This window comes from Mizuhopecten yessoensis, unplaced genomic scaffold (assembly GCF_002113885.1).
Source record: "Mizuhopecten yessoensis strain PY_sf001 unplaced genomic scaffold, ASM211388v2 scaffold8853, whole genome shotgun sequence".
NCBI lineage: Eukaryota > Metazoa > Mollusca > Bivalvia > Pectinida > Pectinidae > Mizuhopecten > Mizuhopecten yessoensis.
In genome coordinates, this window is record NW_018407755.1 from 608756 (window position 1) to 633657 (window position 24902).

The following is a 24902-nucleotide window of genomic DNA, read 5'->3' on the forward strand; positions in this document are numbered from 1 at the left end:
AACAGTTAGTTATAACAGGGTGATGTAACTTTAACAGTTAGTTATTACAGGGTGATGTAACTTTAACAGTAAGTTACAACAGGGTGATGTAACTTAAACAGTTAGTTATAACAGGGTGATGTAACTTTAACAGTTAGTTATTACAGGGTGATGTAACTTTAACAGTTAGTTATAACAGGGTGATGTAAGTTTAACAGTTAGTTATTACAGGGTGATGTAACTTTTACAGTCGTTATAACAGGGTGATGTAACTTTAACAGTTAGTTATNAAAACAAGGGAAGATATGAATTAAATTTTGGTAAAATCCCTTGTTGAAGTAACTATGTTGTATACAAACCAATTAGACACTTATACATGAAGAGACAAGAGACAAGTACAAATACATTTGATGGTAATATATAAACTGTATTTCTGACATTTAAATTTACACCTGGAAAGCAATGATCTGTTGTTGAAGGATGAGAGAGAATGGATCTGTCACGGCTCGTTCTGTTGTGTTTGTAGTTGCGTCTAAATACAAACAAGAAATATCAATTATCAGAGAGAGACTTTGAAGTGCTGCTAATCTTATGTAGGATATCTTGGAAGGTGTCTAGAAGATGGATGGGGCTCTATGTCTTACATTTCACCAAGGGAGGAGGAGATTCAAAGGTCAAATATAGGTCACCGTCTGGAATAACTCATGTTGTCTAGTTATAACAGGGTGATGTAACTTTAACAGTTAGTTAAAACAGGGTGATGTAACTTTAACAGTAAGTTACAACAGGGTGATGTAACTTAAACAGTTAGGTATAACAGGGTGATGTAACTTTACCAGTTAGTTATAACAGGGTGATTTAACTTTAACAGTTTGTTATAACATAGTGATGTTACTTTAACAGTTAGTTATAATAGGGTGATGTAACCTAAACAGTTAGTTATAACAGTGTGATGTAACTTTAACAGTTAGGTATAACAGGGTGATGTAACTTTACCAGTTAGTTATAACAGGGTGATTTAACTTTAACAGTTAGTTATAACAGGGCGATGTAACTTTAACAGTTAGTAATACCAGGGTGATGAAACTAAACAGTTGTAACTTTAACAGTTAGTTAAAACAGGGTGATGTAACTTTAACTGTTAGTTATTACAGGTTGATGTACTGTTACCAGTTAGTTATTACAGGGTGATGTAACTTTAACAGCAAGTTACAACAGGGAGATGTAACTTAAACAGTTAGTTATACCAGGGTGATGTAACTTTAACAGCAAGTTACAACAGGGAGATGTAACTTAAACAGTTAGTTATACCAGGGTGATGTAACTTTAACAGTTTGTTATAACATAGTGATGTTACTTTAACAGTTAGTTATAATCGAGTGATGTAACGTAAACAGTTAGTTATAACAGGGTGATGTAACCTTTACAGTCGTTATAACAGGGTGATGTAACTTAAACAGTTACTTATAACAGGGTGATGTAACTTTACCAGTTAGTTATAACAGGGTGATGTAACTTAAACAGTTAGGTATAACAGGGTGATGTAACTTTACCAGTTAGTTATAACAGGGTGATTTAACTTTAACAGTTAGTTATAATCGAGTGATGTAACGTAAACAGTTAGTTATAAGAGGGTGATGTAACTTTAACAGTTGTAACTTTAACAGTTAGTTATAACAGGGTGATGTAACTTTAACAGTTAGTTATTACAGGGTGGTGTAACTTTAACAGTTAGTTATAATAGGATGATGTAACTTTAACAGTTAGTTATAACAGGGTGATGTAACTTAAACAGTTGTAACTTTAACAGTTAGTTATAACAGGGGGATGTAACTTAAACAGTTAGTTATAACAGGGTGATGTAACTTTAACAGTTAGTTATTACAGGGTGATGTAATTTTAACAGTTAGTTATAACAGGGTGATGTAACCTTTACAGTCGTTATAACAGGGTGATGTAACTTTAACAGTTAGTTAAAATAGAGTGATGTATCGTAAACAGTTAGTTATAAAAGGGTGATGTAACTTTAATAGTTAGTTATAATAGGGGATGTAACTTTAACAGTTATAACAGGGAGATGTAACTTTAACAGTTATTTATAATAGGGTATGTAACTTTAACACTTAGTTAAAATAGAGTGATGTAACGTAAACAGTTAGTTATTACAGGGTGATGTAACTTACACAGTTAGTTATTACAGGGTGATGTAATTTTAACAGTTAGTTATAACATGGTGATGTAACTTTAACAGGTAGTTATAATAGGGTATGTAACTTTAACAGTTGTAACTTTAACACTTAGTTAAAATAGAGTGATGTAACTTAAACAGCTAGTTATTACAGGGTGATGTAATTTTAACAGTTAGTCATAACAGGGTGATGTAAGTTAGTTATAACAGGGAGGTGTAACTTAAACGGTTAGTTATTACAGGGGGATGTAACTTTAACAGTTAGTTATAACGACTGTAAAAGTTACATCACCCTGTTATAACTAACAGTTAGTTATAACAGGGTGATGTAACTTAAACAGTTAGTTATTACAGGGTGATGTAACTTTAACAGTTAGTTATAATAGGGTATGTAACTTTAACAGTTAGTTATAACAGGGTGATGTAACTTTAACAGTTAGTTATAACAGGGTGATGTAACTTTAACAGTTAGTTATAACAGGGTATGTAACTTTAACAGTTAGTTATAACAGGGTGATGTAACTTTAACAGTTATAACAGGGTGATGTAACTTTAACAGTTATAACAGGGTGATGTAACTTTCACAGTTGTAACTTTAACAGTTAGTTATAACAGGGTGATGTAACTTTAACAGTTAGTTATAACAGGGTGATGTAACTTTAACAGTTAGTTATAACAGGGTGATGTAACTTAAACAGTTAGTTATAACAGGGTGATGTAACTTTAACAGTTAGTTATAATAGGGTTGTGCGACTTTGTTAGTTAGTTATAACAAAGTTGCGTAATTTTTACTAGTTAACAGGATATTGTTACCTTAGCTAGTTATAAAGCAGGGTTATGTTACTCTAACTGCTTGTAATAACAGGGTTGTTAGTTATAACTGAGTACTTCAACTTAAACTTTCTTATAACAGGGTTGTGCAGAATAACTAGTTATAACAAGATTTATAATAGGTTCATGTACCTTAAACTGTTAAATTTATAGCAGGGTTGTGTAACCTCAACTAGGTATAGCAGGGTTGTGTAACTTTAACTAGTTATACCAGGGTTGTGTAACCTCAACTAGGTATAGCAGGGTTGTATAACTTTAACTTGTTATACCAGGGTTGTGTAACCTCAACTAGTTATAGCAGGGTTGTGTAACCTTAATTAGGTATACAAGGATTGTGCGACCTCAACTAGTTATCCAATGATTGTGTAACCTCAACTTAAGTTATGCAAGGATTGTGTGACCTCAACTAGTTATACAAGGATTGTGCAACCTCATCTTGTTATCCAAGGATTGTGTAACTTCAACTTAAGTTATACAAGGATTGTGTGACCACAACTAGTTATACAAGGATTGTGTAACCCCAACTAGTTATCCAAGGATTGTGTAACCTCAACTAATTATACAAGGATTGTGTGACCTCAACTAGTTATACCAGGGTTGTGTAATCTCAACTAGTTATACAAGGATTGTGTTACCTCAACTAGTTATACAAGGGTTGTGTAACCTCAACTAGTTATACCAGGGTTGTGTAACTTTTTCTAGTTATACCAGGGTTGTGTAACTTTTACTAGTTATACCAGGGTTGTGTAACCTCAACTAGTTATAGCAGGGTTGTGTAACCTCAACTAGTTATACCAGGGTTGCATAACCTTTACTAGTTATACCAGGGTTGTGTAACTTTTACTAGTTATATCAGAGTTGTGTAACTCTAACTAGTTATATCAGAGTTGTGTAACTCTAACTAGTTATACCAGAGTTGTGTAACTTTAACTGGTTATACCAGGGTTGTGTAACCTTAACTAGTTATACCAGAGTTGTGTATGTAACTTTTACTACTTAACAAGTAATACCCCCCAACAAAGTTAGGGGGGGGGGGGGGGTCTACTGGAATCAGCTTTTCTATCCGTCTGTCCGTCTGTCTGTCTGTCTGTAGAAAAAGTTTATCCGGACAACTCCTACTAAAGTAAAAGACCAATTTCAACAAAACTATTCAGGGTATGTACATGCACTGCCATCTTCATCAGAAAAATGATCAGTGAAGCGTATGCACACAAAGGTGTAAAATGTGTACAAGTTGTCCACAATGTTGATTCGGTTTTTGCTGTAAGCGTATGTACAATAGTTGTTATATATGGACTGAAATGACTTCATTTAGCTACGCTTTGTTTAGTACTTGGTCATAGATGTGCGAGAGTCTTTGAGCCCCCTCATCTCGATTGAGAACTGGCCCAATTGCGGCGTATCTAGATGGCTTCCTTTATCTGCTGCTTGAACAGATTGCAACTATTGTACATAGGCTTACAGCGTAGCAGAATCGACATAGATTTTGTGGGCAACACTTTACACTTGTGTGCATACGCTTCGATCACTCGGGTCACTTGTCTGATGAAGATGACAGTGTACAAACCGTACTAGTTATCAAAACATTACATAGAAACTCTTATTGGTTGTGTATATAGAACTATTCATAATATATGATAACTACAACCTGAAGTTGTGCATCCAGGTATTATTTATTTCATTTTAACCCTTTTTTACAAACTTTTTGTCCGGACAACTCCTTCTACAGTTATAGACCAATTTCAAAAAAACTATTCAGATATTATAACTACATTTTTTCTAAACACTTTCTTCAGGTTGGTAAGTATGGATTATGAAAAGTTCTTTTTACACAACCAATAAGAGTTTTTATGTGACGTGCATCAAGGTATTATCTTTTTCATTCTGGCCCTTTTGACAGTGTTATTGCCCTTTGTTGGAAAATGTGTGCCCGCACAACTTCTCCAAAACTACTGGGCCAATTTAAATGAAGGTTTTCAGATATTATAGCTACCATCTAGTGTTGTGCATCCATGCATTATTTTTTCAAAATGATCCTTTTCTACAGAGTTATGGCCCTTTGTTAAAAATACTTGTCCTGACAACTTCAACCAAGATTCAATGGAAGTTTTTTAGATATGATAGGCACCAGCTGATGTTGTGCATCCACATATTTTTTTTTCAACCCTTTTTATTGAGTTATGGCCCTTTGTTGAAAAATCATTCTCCTGACAGCTTCTCCTAATCTACTTGGCCAATTAATTTCAAAGAAATATTACAGATATGGTAACTGCCCCCAGATTACTCTGCTACATCCTCAAGATAGGGGATGATTATTTTTCTCCAATCCTATTATTTCAGTCACAAATCCACCGACAGAAGTCTGCCATGTTTGCAAACAAAAACACATGTAGGGTGTGAATATCGATAGTCATACACTTTTGGTGACGTCACAATTACCAGTGATACATTTTAATGCCCTCACAATTGAACAAACACGTGCTAATCAGCACGAGGATATCTCCCCCTAGGGGGTAACAAGCTGATCTTTCCCGGCTCAAACGGGGGACACACCTGTGAAGGGTGGGGGAAAAGCTTTATCTTTTACGGCTTAAAAGGGAGACACCTGTGAAGGATTAGCGGAATGCTGATGAAAAACAATGTCAGCATTATCGTTGTGGACAGAGTTGTACTTTGAACTAAAATGATTTGAAGTTAATTTCCAGTATAATCCTTTGGTGTCGCACAGGTTTCTAGATATTACCTGACGGGTTCACTGATCACATGTCTGTAAATACATAGGTGTCAGCCTCCAACACCTACACTGACGAAGGTCTCTGTCATTTCACATATCAGATAAAGAGTAGATCGAGTTTGAACAAAAATGTATAGCATTTCTTTTGTCCTTAGAAGTATTTTTCAATGTAAAATTCTCAGTTTTTAAAATATAATTAAACAACTGATTTTATGTTATCTTTAAAATTACCTTTAATTTTAGATTTCCAAGGTCATGGTCACTGATACTATTTATAGAAATTTGTCTCATCACTTTATAGTCACTTTAATTTGTTTCCAAACAGATTTTGATCAAATCTATACAGAGAAAGAGTATGTATAAAAAGAATACTCAAGATGAGAGAACAGATGTTTTGGTACTAGGTTGTTTTGGTACCACAATTTTCTCAGCACTTATTAAAGATATTACAGTTCTTTCCTATTATTGTTTTTTTAATATTTTGTTTCAATATTTTATCTGATTCTCAACACATGAAATAACTTTGTACATTTTTAGCTTTTGGTGTCCTGTGTGTGGCTGATTTAATATATTTTCAGATTTTTCGGCATTTTCTATCTTCATAAAAAAAGTACCGAATCATCCCAACTCTCTGCTACTAAAATGACAGAATTCCTTCAGATACCTTCTTATTTCAGAGCATTAAAGTCAACTTCACCATTATTATCCATAGAAAATTCTTGAACATCTGAACTAATTTTTATCGGTGTGGGGGCATTCATGTCTTAAAGATGTGTTTGTTTTTATGCCCCCACCACCCTCTGCCTTTTTATGGGGGAGCTGGCCATATATCCTAGCTCCCTTCCCATTCAAATTGTTGTTATTCTATCAACTTCCTACTTAACAGAATCTATTAAAAAAATGCTATTGTGCTACTTTTGCTATTGCGATGAACTAGTTAAAATTATAGATTTTCTTTTATTGAGGAGAAATATGTCTTTCTTTGATAAATGAGTAATTGTTAAATGAGAGGTTTTTGTGTACATAGTGGACTAGAACTCCAAACTTCACCATTCAAGCCATCGAGTAGTTGGTCATAGTTGGGTTCACGTGTAATAATTAGCAGATTTGTTTTGAGGTTTTCGTAATTGACACCTACAGAGTAAATTTCTCCAGTCTGAAGCAAAATTTACAGAGCATGCATAGTCATCTTACAGCTCAATATTAACATTTAAAAGATCATATACTTTTCATATCATTTTAAAAAGATAGAGTTTTTTTAGATTAATTTTTGTTGTTTTTTGTTGTTTTGCCCAAATGATGTTAATTTGAATTAACTTTATCTTGCATTGTAGTAGAGAAAAGCTCCATTTGAACATTTCATTGTTAAGCTAACCATACATTGTGCCAGTGGAATCTGGTATTTCTGTTTTACTGCCCCAGCCTAACTTCTGGTTTATTCCATAACATGCAAATGTGGTTATCCACTATTGCAACATATAGTAGACCCCTTCGCCAAATAGTCATAAGCTTGATTGGGTTAACTTACTGTCTGTCAGAGAACGTGTTACCTTAAATATCCCTGTGAGTTTTAACCTTCAGTCTTTTTAAAAAAAAACAGCAACAATATATTCAGTGAGGATGTAAAATATGGATTATGGAATAACTCACTGATTCTACTGAGGATAGAAATGTCACACTTTATTGAAATGTAGATTCTTTTACAGGAAACTGGTGTACCATCAAAAAGGTCATTTAGCATGGGAATCGTCCCGACAAAACTTGACAAATAAGTCTATGAAATAGAAATGACATTTTTTTTTAGCTCACCTGACATTAAATGCCTGTAAAGTTTATGTTTTGTTGCAGTGTCCATCTGTCTGTCTGTCTTAATTTTTTCAAAACTAATTAAGAACTGTAAGGCCCAAGGTCATGATATTTGGCTTGGAGCTTACTGGAAGGAAGTGATATTATATTTCAATTCACAAAAATAAATGACCTTGACCCACATTCAAGGTTTCAGGGGTCAAATGTGATGAAAACTGATTTATCTAAAGAAGCATGATATGTGAAATGTGATGTGATTTATTCAGTAGCTTGCTGGACTAAAGGGCTATCAAGTTTAATAAAATCAATCGACTTGACCTATATTCAAGCCACACTAGGGGAGTCAAATGTGTTAAAAAATTAAAAAGGCAAATGAATATCATATTTGTTTAACAAATTTACCTTTATCTACTTTCATGATCACAGGTCGAATGTATTGGGAAGTTCAAAGAAATACTACCAAAGAACCATGATGCATTGAGTTAGGATATGTAGTTTCTAGCTTTCGTAATTGAAAGGCTTTAAAATTTGTTAAAATAAAGGACCTTAACTCAATTTCAAGGTGACATGGATTAATGTTTTAAATTTTTTTTTTTTGAAGACTTGTCTTAATTTATCAGATGCAAAAAGTTTTGGTTTAATGAACAATGAAGTAGCATTTGGTGGCATTTTTACTGATGTTTTACAGATGTGAGTGGGCTTATATTGAGACATGGGCTTGTTGACAGATAAAAACAGTACTCATAGGAATTGTACCAGGGAATACAAGAATAGTAAAAGAGGAAGAAAGACATAATTTGCTTTGAAGAGTGTCGACTGGTTGAAAATGAAACAAAAACATCTAGAAACTAAACTATTACAATGACAAATGCATAATTAGTCCTTGTATTTGAGGTACTGGAACACTTATGTAATTTTTGCTGGTTTGCTTTTATTTATTTTTAAGATTGCAGAGTTGTTGAATGTTTATTCTCTGTGGAACTGCAGACCTTAGACGAAAATAGTATCCAATCCTGGAAAAACTATTGTTTTGCAAAAATATCAAGTACAACAGCATTTTATCCAGAGAAAGCTGTAGAATTTAATCTGCAGTAGTTTAAACCCATTCATATGTATAGGAGGGTGATATACATTTTTCACCAATAACATAGAAACCTGTGGGAAATCAGTTCTGTACAATACCTACCTTATAATAATCTTGCCCTCATGCTGTGTGGTCAGTGTTTAATGTAAGGGTTGTCTCCCTTAGACTTAACTCACCCAGAGGTTGTAAAACAAGGGTATGTCTCGGCGTACTGACATAGTCACATACATTTTGTTTAAATGTCTTCAATTTCCACCTTCTGATGACTTTACCATATCATATCAAATAAAAAAATCTGATGGTATTTATTTTATTTCTCCAATTTCAATATTTTTAAAAAAATGTCTTGGTAGAGCAAGAATAAAATTTTACATATTGGGAACTTCTTGAGATTCTCCATGTTTACATGTCAGTGTCACGACTTGTCAAGCACAGTAATAATGAACCTTCCTCAGGCCAATCATCTGTAACTGGTACAGAAATATTGCGACATTAATATATCTAGCTACAATTTGTCAATCCTGTCTTATTTGTAGGTAAGCTGACAATGCTATGGCAAGTTCTTTGTTAATCCTTTTAAGTAATGTATCAGTTACATTTGTCTGATGTGTATTGTTAGCTTTATTTCCATAGCTGTTGGCCCTTATGACCTCTCTTGTGCTTATTGGCCATTGTGGATGTAATAATGATAACTGTTGCTGTTTAAAAATCTGGAGATAGGACTTTTGATTTGATTTCAATAATTTAGCTGTCTCATCCAAGCCTTCTATACTCTCTACATTGTTACCTGTCCTTTCTGACCCCTGTCTACCTCGTACATTTGTTAATGAATGATTACTGTATAACTTGGAAACCTTGATATACGTATATAAACATCGTTAAGTTTTGAAATAAAAAGTTTATAATTTGAAACTTAAAATTTTGCTACACAATGAAACCTGTATAATCTGACATCATTTTGGTCCCAACATATTGCTCTGACTATAGAGAATGGTGGGATACATATACACAGGTCATATTTGATAGATTTTTTGTTTTAGAAATGAGATTACAGTATTCAGGTTAGACAGGAAGTTGAAATATCCAGGTGTCCAATAAGACAGGTTTCATTGTATCTATAAACTCTATTTTGAAGAATGGTACAGAAATATTGGGGAAAATTGATTTTAGAAAATATCTTTTTGCCTTCTTCTGCTGGTGATAAAGGCTGAATTTCTCTCACAGCCTGCAGTTGATGTATGTGGATATACAGGTGACTAAAAGCATTGCTGCAGGATTAGAACATGTGTTCAAGTTTAATACATTTACCATACAAATCAAATCTTTCTCCTTCCTGGTTCAATCTCATGAAACAAATTTTTATATACAGATATAACTTACAGCCAAGGACAACTGTTTCTTTTCATGTAAATATCTTTTATCTGCAGCCACATTTCCCTTATTCATTAGTTTTCATCAGTTTATTGATTTTTCAAAAATATTATTTCAATTTGGACCTGTATTGATGACACTTATTATTTATATAAAGGTGATGTTTCAAATCTATGCATAAACATATTTTATTTTTGTTTTTGATTCCCCCCCCCCCATTATAAATTCTAAGTGTATTATATGTTGGGTAGGTGTTGTTTTTCTCTAAAATCAAAAAATAGTCTCTGGAAACCTGAACAAATATCAAATCAACAAGTAGAGTTATCCTGTTTTGAACAATGTAAATCATTTTTTAATAACAAAACATCCATAATCCTCAGTTTACATTTATAGCACTTTGATAACATTACACATTGTTAGCTCAGTGAGTAATCATTAACCCTTTCACCCCTATGTAACTTTAGTAGACTCTTCCATGCATTGATATGGATGAGTCCATTATGGTCTACAGTGGTGAAAGGGTTAATTAATCAAACAAATTGAATACAAAAATATCCTTAAATACAGATCTTATCTCAACCACCCAATGATTATAATAAACTTTGTAATATCTTAAAACAAGCTCTTTGGAAGGAAAAATATATAAGTCAAATATTTCCTGCTACTCTCAATAACTCATTCACCCCTTCATATTTAAACTAGGCTCGCCCGGTCTTTGATTTGGTAATGTGCAATATTGCAATCAAATATTCAATAGTTCCATAAACCATATCCCCAAACAAGCGTCCTTCCTTACTTTTAAACTGCAATTTTTAACATTATTTATGGTCAATGGTAAAATGTGTTAAAAGTTTTAAATGGATATCATTTCATGGACCATGATGCATAGAGTGATGATATTAAGGGCCCGTAGTTTGCAGGAGTGAAGGGCTTGAAATCAACTCCTATTCAAAATCAACTCTAGTGGCAACTACACAAAAGTTCTTCTTCTACAGAACCAGAAAGTCAGAGGTTATGATATTTGGCTTGTAGCTTGCTCAGATTAGCCTTGACCTTCAAAAAGGGTCAGAAATGTCAAATATGTTAAAGGGGAGTGTTTAACAATTGGGTCCGAAATAGATTGTAGGATATGGGGTCTACTCACACAGTCTGTAGGATACATGATCTACCCTCACAGTCTGTAGGAAACATGATCTACCCCCACACAGTCTCTAGGATACACGGTCTACCCTCACACAGTCTGTAGGATACATGGTCTATCTACCCTCTCACAGTCTGTAGAATCCATGGTCTAGCTACCCTCACATAATATGTAGGATACACGGTCTACCCTCACACAGGCTGTAGGATACACCGTCTACCCTCACACAGTCTGTAGTATACATGGTCTAGCTACCCTCTCACAGTCTGTATAATACATGGTCTAGCTACCCTCACATAATCTGTATGATACATGGTATACCTTAACACAGTCTGTAGGATACATGGTATACCTTCACACAGTCTGTAGGATAAATGGTCTACCTTCACACAGTCTGTAGTATACATGGTCTACCATCACAAAGTCTGTAGGATACAAAGTCTACCCTCCCAGTCTGTAGGATACAAGGTCTACCTTCACCCAGTCTGTAGGATACACGGTCTACCCTCGCACAGTCTGTAGGATACACGGTCTACCATCACACAGTCTGTAGGATACACGTTCTACCCCCACACAGTCTGTAGGATACACCGTCTCCCCTCCCACAGTCTGTAGGATACATGGTCTGCCTTCTCACAGTCTGTAGGATACATGGTCCACCCTCCTACAGTCTTTAGGATGCTTGGTCTACCTTCACACAGTCTGTAGTATACATGGTCTACCATCACAAAGTCTGTAGGATACAAAGTCTACCCTCCCAGTCTGTAGGATACAAGGTCTACCTTCACACAGTCTGTAGTATACATGGTCTACCATCACAAAGTCTGTGGGATACACGGTCTACCTTCACACAGTCTGCAGGATACATGGTCTACCCTCACACAGTCTGTAGGGTACATGGTCTACCTTCACACAGTCTTTAGGATACATGGTCTACGTTCACACAGTCTGTAGGATACATGGTCAACCCTCCTACAGTCTTTAGGATACATGGTCTATCCTCACACAGTCTGTAGGATACACGGTCTCCCCTCACACAGTCTGTGGGATACACGGTCTACCTTCACACAGTCTGTAAGATACATCGTCTAGATACCCTCACATAATCTGTAGGATACACGGTCTACCCTCCCACAGACTGTGTGAGGGTAGGCCGTGTATCCTACAGACTGTGTGGGGGTAGAACGTGTATCCTACAGACTGTGTGAGGTTAGACCGTGTATCCTAAAGACTGTAGGAGGGTTGACCATGTATCCTACAGACTGTGAGAGGGTGGCTAGACCATGTATCCTACAGACTGCGTGAAGGTATACCATGTATCATACAGATTATGTGAGGGAAGCTAGACCATGTATTCTACAGACTGTGAGAGGGTAGGTAGACCATGTATCCTACAGACTGTTTGAGGATAGACCATGTATCCTAAAGACTGTAGGAGGGTGGACCATGTATCCTACAGACTGTGAGAAGGTAGACCATGTATCCTACAGGCTGTGTGAAGGTAGACCATGTATCCAACAGATTATGTGAGGGTAGCTAGAGCATGTATCCTACAGACTGTGTGAGACTGTGTGAGGGTAGACCGTGTATCCATGGTTCATACAGAGTGTAGTGAATACTTTACCCCGGGGTAAAGTATTCACTACACTCTGTATGAACCATGGATACACGGTCTACCCTCACACAGGCTGTAGGATACACCGTCTACCCTCACACAGTCTGTAGGATATATGGTCCACCCTCCTACAGTCTTTGGGATACATGGTCTACCTTCACACAGTCTTTAGGATACATGGTCTATCCTCACACAGTCTGTAGGATACACGGTCTCCCCTCACACAGTCTGTGGGATACACGGTCTACCCTCACACAGTCTCACACAGTCTGTAGGATACATAATTGGGTCCGAAATAGATTGTAGGATATGGGGTCTACTCACACAGTCTGTAGGATTCATGATCTACCCTCACAGTCTGTAGGAAACATGATCTACCCCCACACAGTCTCTAGGATCCACGGTTTTCCCTCACTCAGTCTGTAGGATTCATGGTCTCCCATCACAAAGTCTGTAGGATACAAAGTCTACCCTCCCAGTCTGTAGGATACAAGGTCTACCTTCACACAGTCTGTAGGATACATAATTGGGTCCGAAATAGATTGTAGGATATGGGGTCTACTCACACAGTCTGTAGGATACATAATTGGGTCCGAAATAGATTGTAGGATATGGGGTCTACTCACACAGTCTGTAGGATACATGCTCTACCATCACACAGTCTGTAGGATACATGGTCCACCTTCCTACAGTCTTTAGGATACATGGTCTATCCTCACACAGTCTGTAGGATACACGTTCTACCCCCACACAGTCTGTAGGATACACGGTCTCCCCTCACACAGTCTGTAGGATACACCGTCTCCCCTCCCACAGTCTGTAGGATACATGGTCCACCCTCCTACAGTCTTTGGGATACATGGTCTACCTTCACACAGTGTCTGTAGGATACATGGTCCTCCCTCCTACAGTCTTTAGGATACACGGTCTACCCTCACACAGTCTCACACAGTCTGTAGGATACATAATTGGGTCCGAAATAGATTGTAGGATATGGGGTCTACTCACACAGTCTGTAGGATACATGGTCTAGCTACCCTCTCACAGTCTGTAGAATACATGGTCTAGCTACCCTCACATAATCTGTATGATACATGGTATACCTTCACACAGTCTGTAGGATACATGGTCTACCCTCCTACAGTCTTTAGGATACATGGTCTATCCTCACACAGTCTGTAGGATACATGGTCTACCTTCTCACAGGCTGTAGGATACATGGTCTACCCTCACAGTCTGTAGGATACAAGGTCTACCTCCACACAGTCTGTAGGATACATGGTCTACCCTCACAGTCTGTAGGATACAAGGTCTACCTTCACACAGTCTGTAGGATACATGGTCTAGCTACCCTCTCACAGTCTGTAGGATACATGGTCTACCTTCTCACAGTCTGTAGGATACATGGTCTACCCTCACAGTCTGTAGGATACAAGGTCTACCTTCACACAGTCTGTAGGATACATGGCCTAGCTACCCTCACATAATCTGTAGGATACATTGTCTACCCTCACACAGTCTGTAGGATACATCGTCTACCCTCACAGTCTGTAGGATACAAGGTCTACCTCCACACAGTCTGTAGGATACATGGTCTACCATCACACAGGCTGTAGGATACACGGTCTACCCTCACACAGTCTGTAGGGTATATGGTCCACCCTCCTACAGTCTTTAGGATGCATGGTCTACCTTCACACAGTCTGTAGGATACATGGCCTAGCTACCCTCACATAATCTGTAGGATACACGGTCTACCCTCACACAGTCTATGGGATACACCGTCTACCCTCACACAGTCTGTAGGATACTCCGTCTACCCTCACACAGTCTGTAGGATACATGGTCTACCATCACACAGTCTGTAGGATACACGGTCTACCCTCACACAGTCTGTGGGATACACCGTCTACCCTCACACAGTCTGTAGGATACACCGTCTACCCTCACACAGTCTGTAGGATACATGGTCTACCCTCCTACAGTCTTTAGGATGCATGGTCTACCTTCACACAGTCTGTACGATACATGGTCTAGCTACTCTCTCTCAGTCTGTAGGATATAGGTCTAGCTACCCTTTCACAGTCAGTAGAATACATGGTCTAGCTATACGATACATGGTCTACCTTCACACAGTCTGTACGATACATGGTCTAGCTACTCTCTCTCAGTCTGTAGGATATAGGTCTAGCTACCCTTTCACAGTCTGTAGAATACATGGTCTAGCTATACCCTCCTACAGTCTTTAGGATGCATTGTCTACCTTCACACAGTCTGTAGGACACATGGTCTAGCTACCCTCACATAATCTATCGGATACATGGTCTACCTTCACACAGTCTGTAGGACACATGGTCTAGCTACCCTCACATAATCTGTAGGATACTCGGTCTACCCTCACACAGTCTGTAGGATACATGGGCTAGCTACTCTCTCACAGTCTGTAGAATACATGGTCTAGCTATACCCTCACATAATCTGTATGATACATGGTATACCTTCACACAGTCTGTAAGATACATGGTCTAGCTACCCTCACACAATCTGTAGGATACATGGTCTACCTTCACACAGTCTGTAGGATACATGGTCTAGCTACTCTCTCACAGTCTGTAGGATATAGGTCTAGCTACCCTTTCACAGTCTGTAGAATACATGGTCTAGCTATACCCTCACATAATCTGTATGATACATGGTATACCTTCACACAGTCTGTAGGATACATGGTCTACCTTCACACAGTCTGTAGGATACATGGTCTAGCTACCCTCTCACAGTCTGTAGGATACATGGTCTACCCTCTCACAGTCTGTAGGATACATGGTCTAGCTACCCTCTCACAGTCTGTAGGATACATGGTCTACTCTCACAGTCTGTAGGATACATGGTCTAGCTACCCTCTCACAGTCTGTAGGATACATGGTCTAGCTACCCTCTCACAGTCTGTATGATACATGGTCTACTCTCACAGTCTGTAGGATACATGGTCTAGCTACCCTCTCACAGTCTGTAGGATACAAGGTCTACTCTTACAGTCTGTAGGATACATGGTCTAGCTACCCTCACACAGTCTGTAGAATATATGGTCTACCCTCTCACAGTCTGTAGGATACATGGTCTAGCTACCCTCTCATAGTCTGTAGGATACATGGTCTTCCCGTACACCTCTTTAGGAAACACAGTTTATACAGTGTAAATCCCCTTGGAAATCTATCCTTGCCTCTGGTCAGAGACCTTATATTGTGAAGTTGTCTGCTCTGTAATTCTGACCAGACACTGGAACACCTACTGATTGCCCTGAAGGCTAGCTGTTGTTGCTGTGTGGTCAAATACTATGACTGACCCCTGCACAACCTTTGTGACCTGATGAGGTCAACCTCACCACAGGCTTGTAGTCGGTCAGTCAGAAAAAAATAGTGCTGCTGTATGTATGTGTATGTCAGTGTTAATGTGTCTGGGAGGAAAGTCAGCCGATGGGAGGAGGGAAAACACGGGAGAACAGGTAACCCGGCCCCCTTAATGAGGTACTTAGACAGTTATTGATGAGTACCTTATGTTTTACTAGGACAGACTTGATTCAATAGATACTAGTAGAACATTTTTGGAATGTGTACCAGAACAGCTTTTGAATGTATACAAATGAACAAGGATGGATTGAGAATGGATAATGGGTACTACTAGAGAACATTCTGCCTAAATACAAGGACAGATTTTGACCCTATCACTCCTGACTGTTTTTCTTATTTCATACCCTAGACCTGTAAGCATCATATGTTGTAATAATAACCTAGTCAAAATATGCCCTTGTAGAGTTTGTCTAAACACAGAGCCCAGAGGTACACATGCATGGTGGGATAGTGTTACTGTGTTTTTGGTGGAACGGAGAAGGAGGGATTCATGGGGAGAAAGATTGTGTGCACTGAGTGGATCTATACAGTTTCAGACATGTGTAGTGAATACTTTACCCCGGGGTACTGATGTGTGTTAAATACCTGTGCCTTACCTGTGTTACGTACCTGTGCGCCTGTCGCTGACTTTTACTCGTCAAAAAGAGATGGGTTGAGTTAATCACACCTAGACATCAAACAATTGCATGACATTACGGTGTTGCACCGTGCTCACTGATCAAGAACTGAAACGTCTCGAGCCACTCAACTGTGGAGGCCATTTACGATACGACAAAACATTTTAAAGTGGAAAGTAATACAACTTAGCCTGCATGGGTTTAGGCTGTTAAACTGCCATACCATTTATATAGAAGGGACATTAGATATAGTGATTGTAAAATGTAGTGACACAGTTCCTGCCAGTATAAAACATTTTACGATAAAATTATGAAGAAGTAAAAAACAGGAAGTGCAGTGTCTAACTTTTAAAAAGTTGAATTCCTTCCCGAATAGTAAGGTATATGCCACCAAACTCCGCCTTTCCGATGGCTTTCAGGTCATTTACATATTCCCCGTTTTGAAATTTTTATGGATTTGGAGTTTGAAAATATTTTCAGGATGATGGTTCAGGTACGTGAATATATTATCATATATACATGTGTGTGTTATATATGTGTGTCTGTGTTACCCGAGATATTGGGAGGAAGTTTTATGTATAATTATCTGGAAGGAAAGTGTACTATCTATGTTTAAACAAACTTAATCCAATGTATTAACCAAGGTTAGTTCTACAGCAATTTGTTTTTACAGCCATTTTATTGGACCAATTATTTAATTTACCTCAATGATGCAATGAAGAAAAGGTACAATATCTGTTCATGAATTGTCTGGATTTATTTGGAAATTTGAATCAGAACAATAAAAAAATAGTGTTACTATATATATATATATATATATATACAACTTTGAATACAATAGAAAGTTTGTTTTTTTCTTTCCTGAAAAGTACTTCCAACTTAATTTTCTTAAATACTTTACAACTTAACTTTATATACAGTATTGTTATACGATACAAACTTTTTGAATGAAAAATTCCAAAATAAATGTTTGATCCTTTCATATAGCTTTTTGTATGACATGATACTGTACAATAATAATATAAATTATCCTGTACGAAAAAGCTCCCAATTTGATGCATGATTATGACATACAACTTTCTGTATGTAAAATCTCAATTAAATGTATAAAGCATGAAATACTCAGATACAGGCATACACAATACTCGACATTCACAATAGAAGTATTCTCCTGTCTGATGATCTTGGGACCAACTATAGAAAAATAATTATGAAAAAAATAAAAATGTAATGCATGATTATAATATGCAAATTTCTGTTTGAAATAACTCCATGTTCCCTATCTGATTACAATAATATATTCTAGGTGTAACATCTGAAAGTTAGGTGCTTTAATCACACAGATCTGTTTTATTAAAACACAATTTTCTGTATGATGTTTTTACAATACAACCTTTAAAAATATTTCTGTACATTATACATCACACTGAACTCTGGTAGAAATGCTGCACACACACATACACACACACACAGAGTAGCAACAGCTAGGCAAACGTTATTTTTCCCATCGTTAAAATCTCATTAAGAAACAAAATATGTTGATAATGAATCCATTTTCAAGAATTAATCAAGAACTGTTTTTGAAAAATCTACATCTTAAGTAGAGCAATATAGCCTAGATGTTTTTTTTATTTGTCACCTGGTGAAAATGGGTTTTTGATAGGACCACCTCAAAATCCAACCTCACAGGCTGAGAACGTTCATCTGTCTTTCATTTATCTGTTTGTCCATTGGTTCATTCTTTTGTCTATCTCCATCATGAAGTACATTTTGTTTGGACATGTATTTTATATTAATACAGATATAATTGCAAGTAATTTTTATAGCAGCATCTCCTGAAAAAATACTGCCCTCATAGCCAATAGCCCATAAATATATATCCATCTTTTTATGTATTTCTTTATTTTTCATTCCTTTTTCTTCCTCCACTAGGAAGGACCTGGTACATATATACATACATAATTTTTATAATAATAATATTTCATTTACAAGAGGCCACAACTCGTTTAAAAAACTATTAAAGCTAATTTCCAGTGAAGCTTGGTAAACATTTAAATATTTTGATTATGAGCTACTGATTTTGACTTTAAATTCTTAATGACTATGAAATCATCTGTGATTGGCATTTTGATAGAAGATGGTTTCACAAGTTTAATAACTTGTGACGATTTTATTTTACCAATTTTGGACAATAAAATATGTTTTAAGTTACATGTATACATATATAATACATAATTAGAGACCATTGTACCACTGTCAAAAACTGAAACTATGCACTTATAACACACATATATATATATAACCAGAAAAACATTTCAAGTCCTTGTGATGGTAAAATATAATAAACAGAGGACAAGAGTCTCTTCGACTTCCCTAGCGCTTTCTCCTCTTCAGAGGTTCATCAGGGGAACTAAACCCTATTATGTTCTCTTTGTCGGGTAGATATATGAAATGTTATAAAATCAGAAACATGTAGATCAGTAAAGCATTAGCACATTAATTATCAATGTTGAGACACTTTACACATAGCTACGTATAGATACAAGTTAGGACGTCAATAATGAAAGGTATAATGTATATTTTGTGACACCATATAGAGTTCAGGGTTAATTTTATTTTAACAGATTTCATATATTTTGATATAATCAGATTTATAAATATATATGGAGTTGAAGGGATTTTTTTTAGAGTACGTAAGATCACTCACATATATAATTAACTGTCAATTTTTTTCTATCTATATATATCTATAAAACATTCACGTGGAACACACTGGAGGTCTTCAAGTTACTGATGATCAATCTGGAACTGGAGAGAATGCATGGCCAACATCTCAAAAACAATTATCATCGTTTCCAATTGTGTGCTGCTTGTTTTGTGTAAAAAAAACTACAAATAATGTGCTTATTAAATATCTGTTTACAGCTTCTTTGAACAAATGGCATGATTGTCTTTACTCCGAAGGCCATAGGATTATATAATGTCACTATATATAAATAAATATATAAATCTCAGAAGCATTAGAAAATATACAGTTCTGTGATGAAATTCTTTATTTTAAAAAAAAATATTTTAACTGATTCTTTTTATTATTATTTATTATATTGAAAAAGATAGTAATTTCCATAAAACCAAGAATACAATTATACAAGACATATATTACTGGTATACATCATGGGGAAAGATATAATATGAATATACACAATACAATACTGTATAACAGTACTGTTATAAGTAATATATTATATAATATTGTTATTCATCATTGGGAAAGGTATTATATGAATATACATAATACAACACTTTTATAAATAGTTCAATATATAACGCTGTTATACATAATAGAGAAATATATGACTAATATACAAAATACAATACTTTATAATATTGTTATACATAATACAGTATTTTTGTTTTACCATTAGGTATAATACAGTAATATGTAATGTTCTGATATATAAAATAAGAATGTCAGTAATATTGATCAATAGTTGGACCTAACATTTAGCAAAAAGAAATTACACATAATGAGTTGAAGCGTAGCAAAAGTCTGCTCAAAAAAACATTCTTTTAAGAAACCACCTGTATTAAGAGATCACCTGTGTTAAGAAACCACCTGCATTAAGAGACCATGTGTGTTAAGAGACCATGTGTGTTAAGAGACCATGTGTGTTCAGAGACCACTTGTTTTAAAACTTTGCCTTGTATTAACTCTCATTGTTGATTGAACTTTTACTAAGAGACCACCTGTGTTAAGAAACCACCTGTATTAAGAGACCACCTGTGTTAAGAGACCACTTGTATTAAGAGACCACCTGTGTTAAGAGACCACTTGTTTTAAAACTTTGCCTTGTATTAACTCTCATTGTTAATTGAGATTTTATTAAGAGACTACCTGTATTAATAGACCACCTGTATTAAAAGACCACTTGTTTTAAAACTTTGCCTTGTATTAACTCTCATTGTTGATTTAACTTTTACTAAGAGACCACCTGTGTTAAGAAACCACCTGAATTAAGAGACCACCTGTGTTAAGAGACCACTTGTTTTAAAACTTTGCCTTGTATTAATTCTCATTGTTAATTGAACTTTTATTAAGAGACCACCTCAATATAAATCACTTGCGTTGATGGACTTTCCCATGGTGGACTTAAGAAAATTAAAGGTGGTTTGACTTTTCATGAATATTTAATTTCTGATTATACTAATTTAAATGCTATGACAGGTGAATTTAACCTGGTAGTTTGTCATGAATATTTTTTCCAATTTTTATAGCATAAATGTAAATAACATTTGAATACAGTTTTGTAATATTGACAAGGAATTGTTAAATGATTTATGAAGGTTTTGTATCTGATATTGAAATGATTTAACTCTATATCCCTTCAAATTAAGTGAGACATTAAAACAGGGCTAGCTTCTTAAATAGTTCCTCTTCTTTTTAATCTTGTCCAGGCCATAGCGTTTAAACCGTAAAAGATATCTGAATGAAAGTTGGGTTTTACCTGCATCACCCCAGCAGGTGTGCAGGGCACTGCAATTAGGTCACTGTGACCTTCATGTCAAGGTCAAATAAGAGCTAAATTTCATGCTAAATGTTGACTGGGCTGTAAATTGCAAACCATTTATGATAATTTGATGAAACATATACCATACCTGCATCACCCACAAAAGATGTGCAGTGTACTACATTTAGATCACCATGATATCCAACTATTAAGGTTATATTCAGCTCTAAGTTCAAAGGTCAAATAAGTGCTCCCCTTATCAGCATATAGGCTGAAAAGGGGAGACATGTTTTTGTTCACTGAAACAAATCTCTAGTTGTACAATTAGATTGAAGTCAATATAGAATATTGCCATAAACCATTTATATCTGAAAACACTCTGAAATATAATTGAAATATTCTGAGTTCACTGAAATTTTGTGATAGTGTCGCCACTTTTCCAGAGAAGTATTGGCATTATAGGGTAAATTGGCAATATATTGAGGGAACTTATTAACTCTTTCACCCCTGAAGACACATTTGAACTCTTCCAATTCAAAGGTTGGAAGTAGTTCATATTAAAATTTTAGGGGTGAATGAATTGAGGAATTGTTCAGATGAAAAAAATGTTACTGAATCATTTTAGTTGTCTGTAGAAGAGGGGGAAATAATCCAGGTTTGCATGTTAGTGTAGTTACAGGGAACCAACAATATAAACTATATTATTACCAATGATTGAGGAATATTTGTGCAAGTCTTCTTCATAGAATAATTCCATAGTTAAGTCACATGTTATGATGTGTTTTACAAAGTTATAGTTGTCACAAAAACCACAAGGATCAAACTGGGGACCTTTACATTTTAAATCCTACACTTTATGAATATGTCATCATCCAGAATTGATAGATACACAGTGTCAATTATCAGCCATAAGGCATATGAAAAAACAATGACCATTGGAAAATGTGTAACTATAAGCCAGAAAAAGTCCCTAGTGGTAGTACTTCGTCTTATATTTAGAAGGGAGACTACTCCAAGTCAAAAGACTATTGGTGGAACTCTTCTTTGTGATAATAATTGTTGCCATGGTACACTTCAATAAAGAGTTGCTGTGCTTTCTCCCTTCTAGTTTCGTTTTGGCCTTAAATTCTGTTTATATGTCAATTGGATCACATCGTCAATTATAACTGTATAAAAAACAAAGGGAATACAGCAGTCCAAATAGTGTAGTATTTCAGCCTTCCAGAACACTTCAGAAACACTTTTTTATCTCTGAGTGTGATGCATAAAACTGCTGGGCATGAAAAATCTTATACAGATATGCTACAAGGATTGGCCTTGGGGTCTGGCATATTCCATTGGATCTCCTTTGGAGAATATTTTGCTATGATTGCTTAGATATCCAGGTGAGCGATACAGGCCCTCTGGGCCTCTTGTTGATATAAAGTTTAATTGTATGTACCCTATCAAAACGATGTCAGTTTTAAGCAATCAAGTTCTGCATAAATAAAGCAAACATTAATGCTGAGTTTATTTCCGGAATATTTAACATACAAATGTTACATTTTGTAAAATATAACAACATAAGTCAGAGCAATCATATAAATGTAGGGATAGAATTGCCTTGAGTATGTGTTAGGATCAACATCACAACAATGGTTTTGGCATTAATTTCATATAAGGGGAGGTATTAGATTATGCAAACTTAATCAAATATATTGACAAGAAAGAAATTTATTCAATTTGCATCTATTTAAGTTGAAATAATTAATGCATAAATCATAAGTTTACAAATATATAAGAAATTTCAAGCCCATTTATTCTAATGAAAAGAGGTTTTTACCTGTCAATGTAAAAAAATGTGGTGGTCTAAGATATAGGGTACCACTATAGTTGTGTCCAGTAGTGGTGGTCTATGATATAGGGTACCACTATTGCTGTGTCCAGTAGTGGTGGTCTAATATATAGGGTACCACTATAGTTGTGTCCAGTAGTGGTGGTCTAAGATATAGGGTACCACTATAGCTTTGTTCAATACTTGTGGTCTTAGGTATAGGGTACCACTATAGCTGTGTCTTGCAGTGGTGGCCATGCAGCATTAAGACCACATATATACAAGGCATGGTTCACCTTTAGCACTTCATGCTAGCTATGACCACTGATGAAGATATATGTGTGGTTACTTGTAGACTTCTATCCATGCGTGACTGAAATAATTTTATAGCTGTTAATTTTTCCAAGAAATGCCCATTGATCAACACATCCTGTTCCACCATGTCATTTACTATTATCATTTAAAACATCTCACTCAGGTAACTTGTCATTATAGCCTTCAATCCTGTCTTTCATTCTCTGTAAGATAAGATGAGACTAAGTTAACATGTGCATTTTAAACATATTGTCAGGCTGTGAAATAAAACCCAAATTGAACCAAGGAAACCAACATCACAATGAACAATAGTGAGAGAACATTACACACATTATACATCTTATTTTACCCACATGTCTTGTTTTTGTTGACGACATCCCCCTTCTCCCTTCATTGTATATAAACCCTGACCATCCCTCCTCCCTCCATTATATATAACACTGACCACCCCTCCTCCCTCTATTATATATAAACCATGACCATCCCTCCTCCCTCTATTATATATAAACCATGACCATCCCTCCTCCCCCCATTGTATATAAATCCTGACCACCCCTCCTCCCTCATTGTATATAAACCCTGACCACCCCTCCTCCCTCCATTGTATATAAACCCTGCCCTCCCCTCCCCATCTATTGTATGTAAACCCTGACCATACCTCCCCCTCTATTGTATATAAACCCTGACCACCCCTCCTCCCCCATTGTATATAAACCCTGACCACCCCTCCCCCTCTCTTGTATATAAACCCTGACCACCCCTCCCCCTCTATTGTATTTAAACCCTGACCATACCTCCCCCTCTATTGTATATAAACCCTGACCACCCCTCCTCCCCCATTGTATATAAACCCTGACCACCCCTCCTCCCTCCATTGTATATAAACCCTGACCATCCCTCCTCCCTCCATTATATATAACCCTGACCACCCCTCCTCCCTCCATTGTATATAAACCATGACCATCCCTCCTCCCTCCATTGTATATAAACCATGACTATCCATCCTCCCTCATTGTATATAAACCCTGACCATCCCTCCTCCCTCCGTTATATATAATCCTGACCACCCCTCTCCCCTCCGTTATATATAACCCTGACCACCCCTCTCCCTCTATTGTATATAAACCCTGACCACCTCTCCTCCCCCGTTGTATATACAAATATCTGACCACCCCTCCCCCTTCCATTGTATATACAAATATCTGACCACCCTTTTCCTCTATTGTATATAAACCCTGACCACCCCTCCCCCTCTATTGTATAAAAACCCTGACCACCTCTCCTCCCTCCATTGTATATAAACCCTGACCACCCTTTCCCCTCTATTGTATATAAACCCTGACCACCCCTCTTCCTCTATTGTATATAAACCCTGACCACCCCTCCTCCCTCCATTATATATTAACCCTGACCATCCCTCACCCCTCCATTGTATATAAACCCTGACCACCCTTTCCCCTCTATTGTATATAAACCCTGACCACCCTTTCCCC

At 36.4% G+C, this 24902-nt stretch overlaps 1 protein-coding gene across 3 annotated transcripts in view; it reads left to right on the plus strand.

The window, feature by feature from the left end:
• LOC110456814 (zinc finger protein 362-like) overlaps positions 1–24902 on the plus strand; it is a 271358-nt gene that overhangs the window by 99892 nt on the left and 146564 nt on the right. Inside the window, exon 1 of one of the 3 annotated variants that reach the window (XM_021507781.1) lies at positions 16632–17266. The exons of the other annotated variants lie outside the window; for them this stretch is intronic. Within the exon in view, the coding sequence (XP_021363456.1) occupies positions 17225–17266 (42 nt within the window). The 5' untranslated portion in view covers positions 16632–17224. Of the gene's footprint in view, positions 1–16631; positions 17267–24902 lie in introns of those variants that run through there. 3 annotated transcript variants of the gene reach the window in all.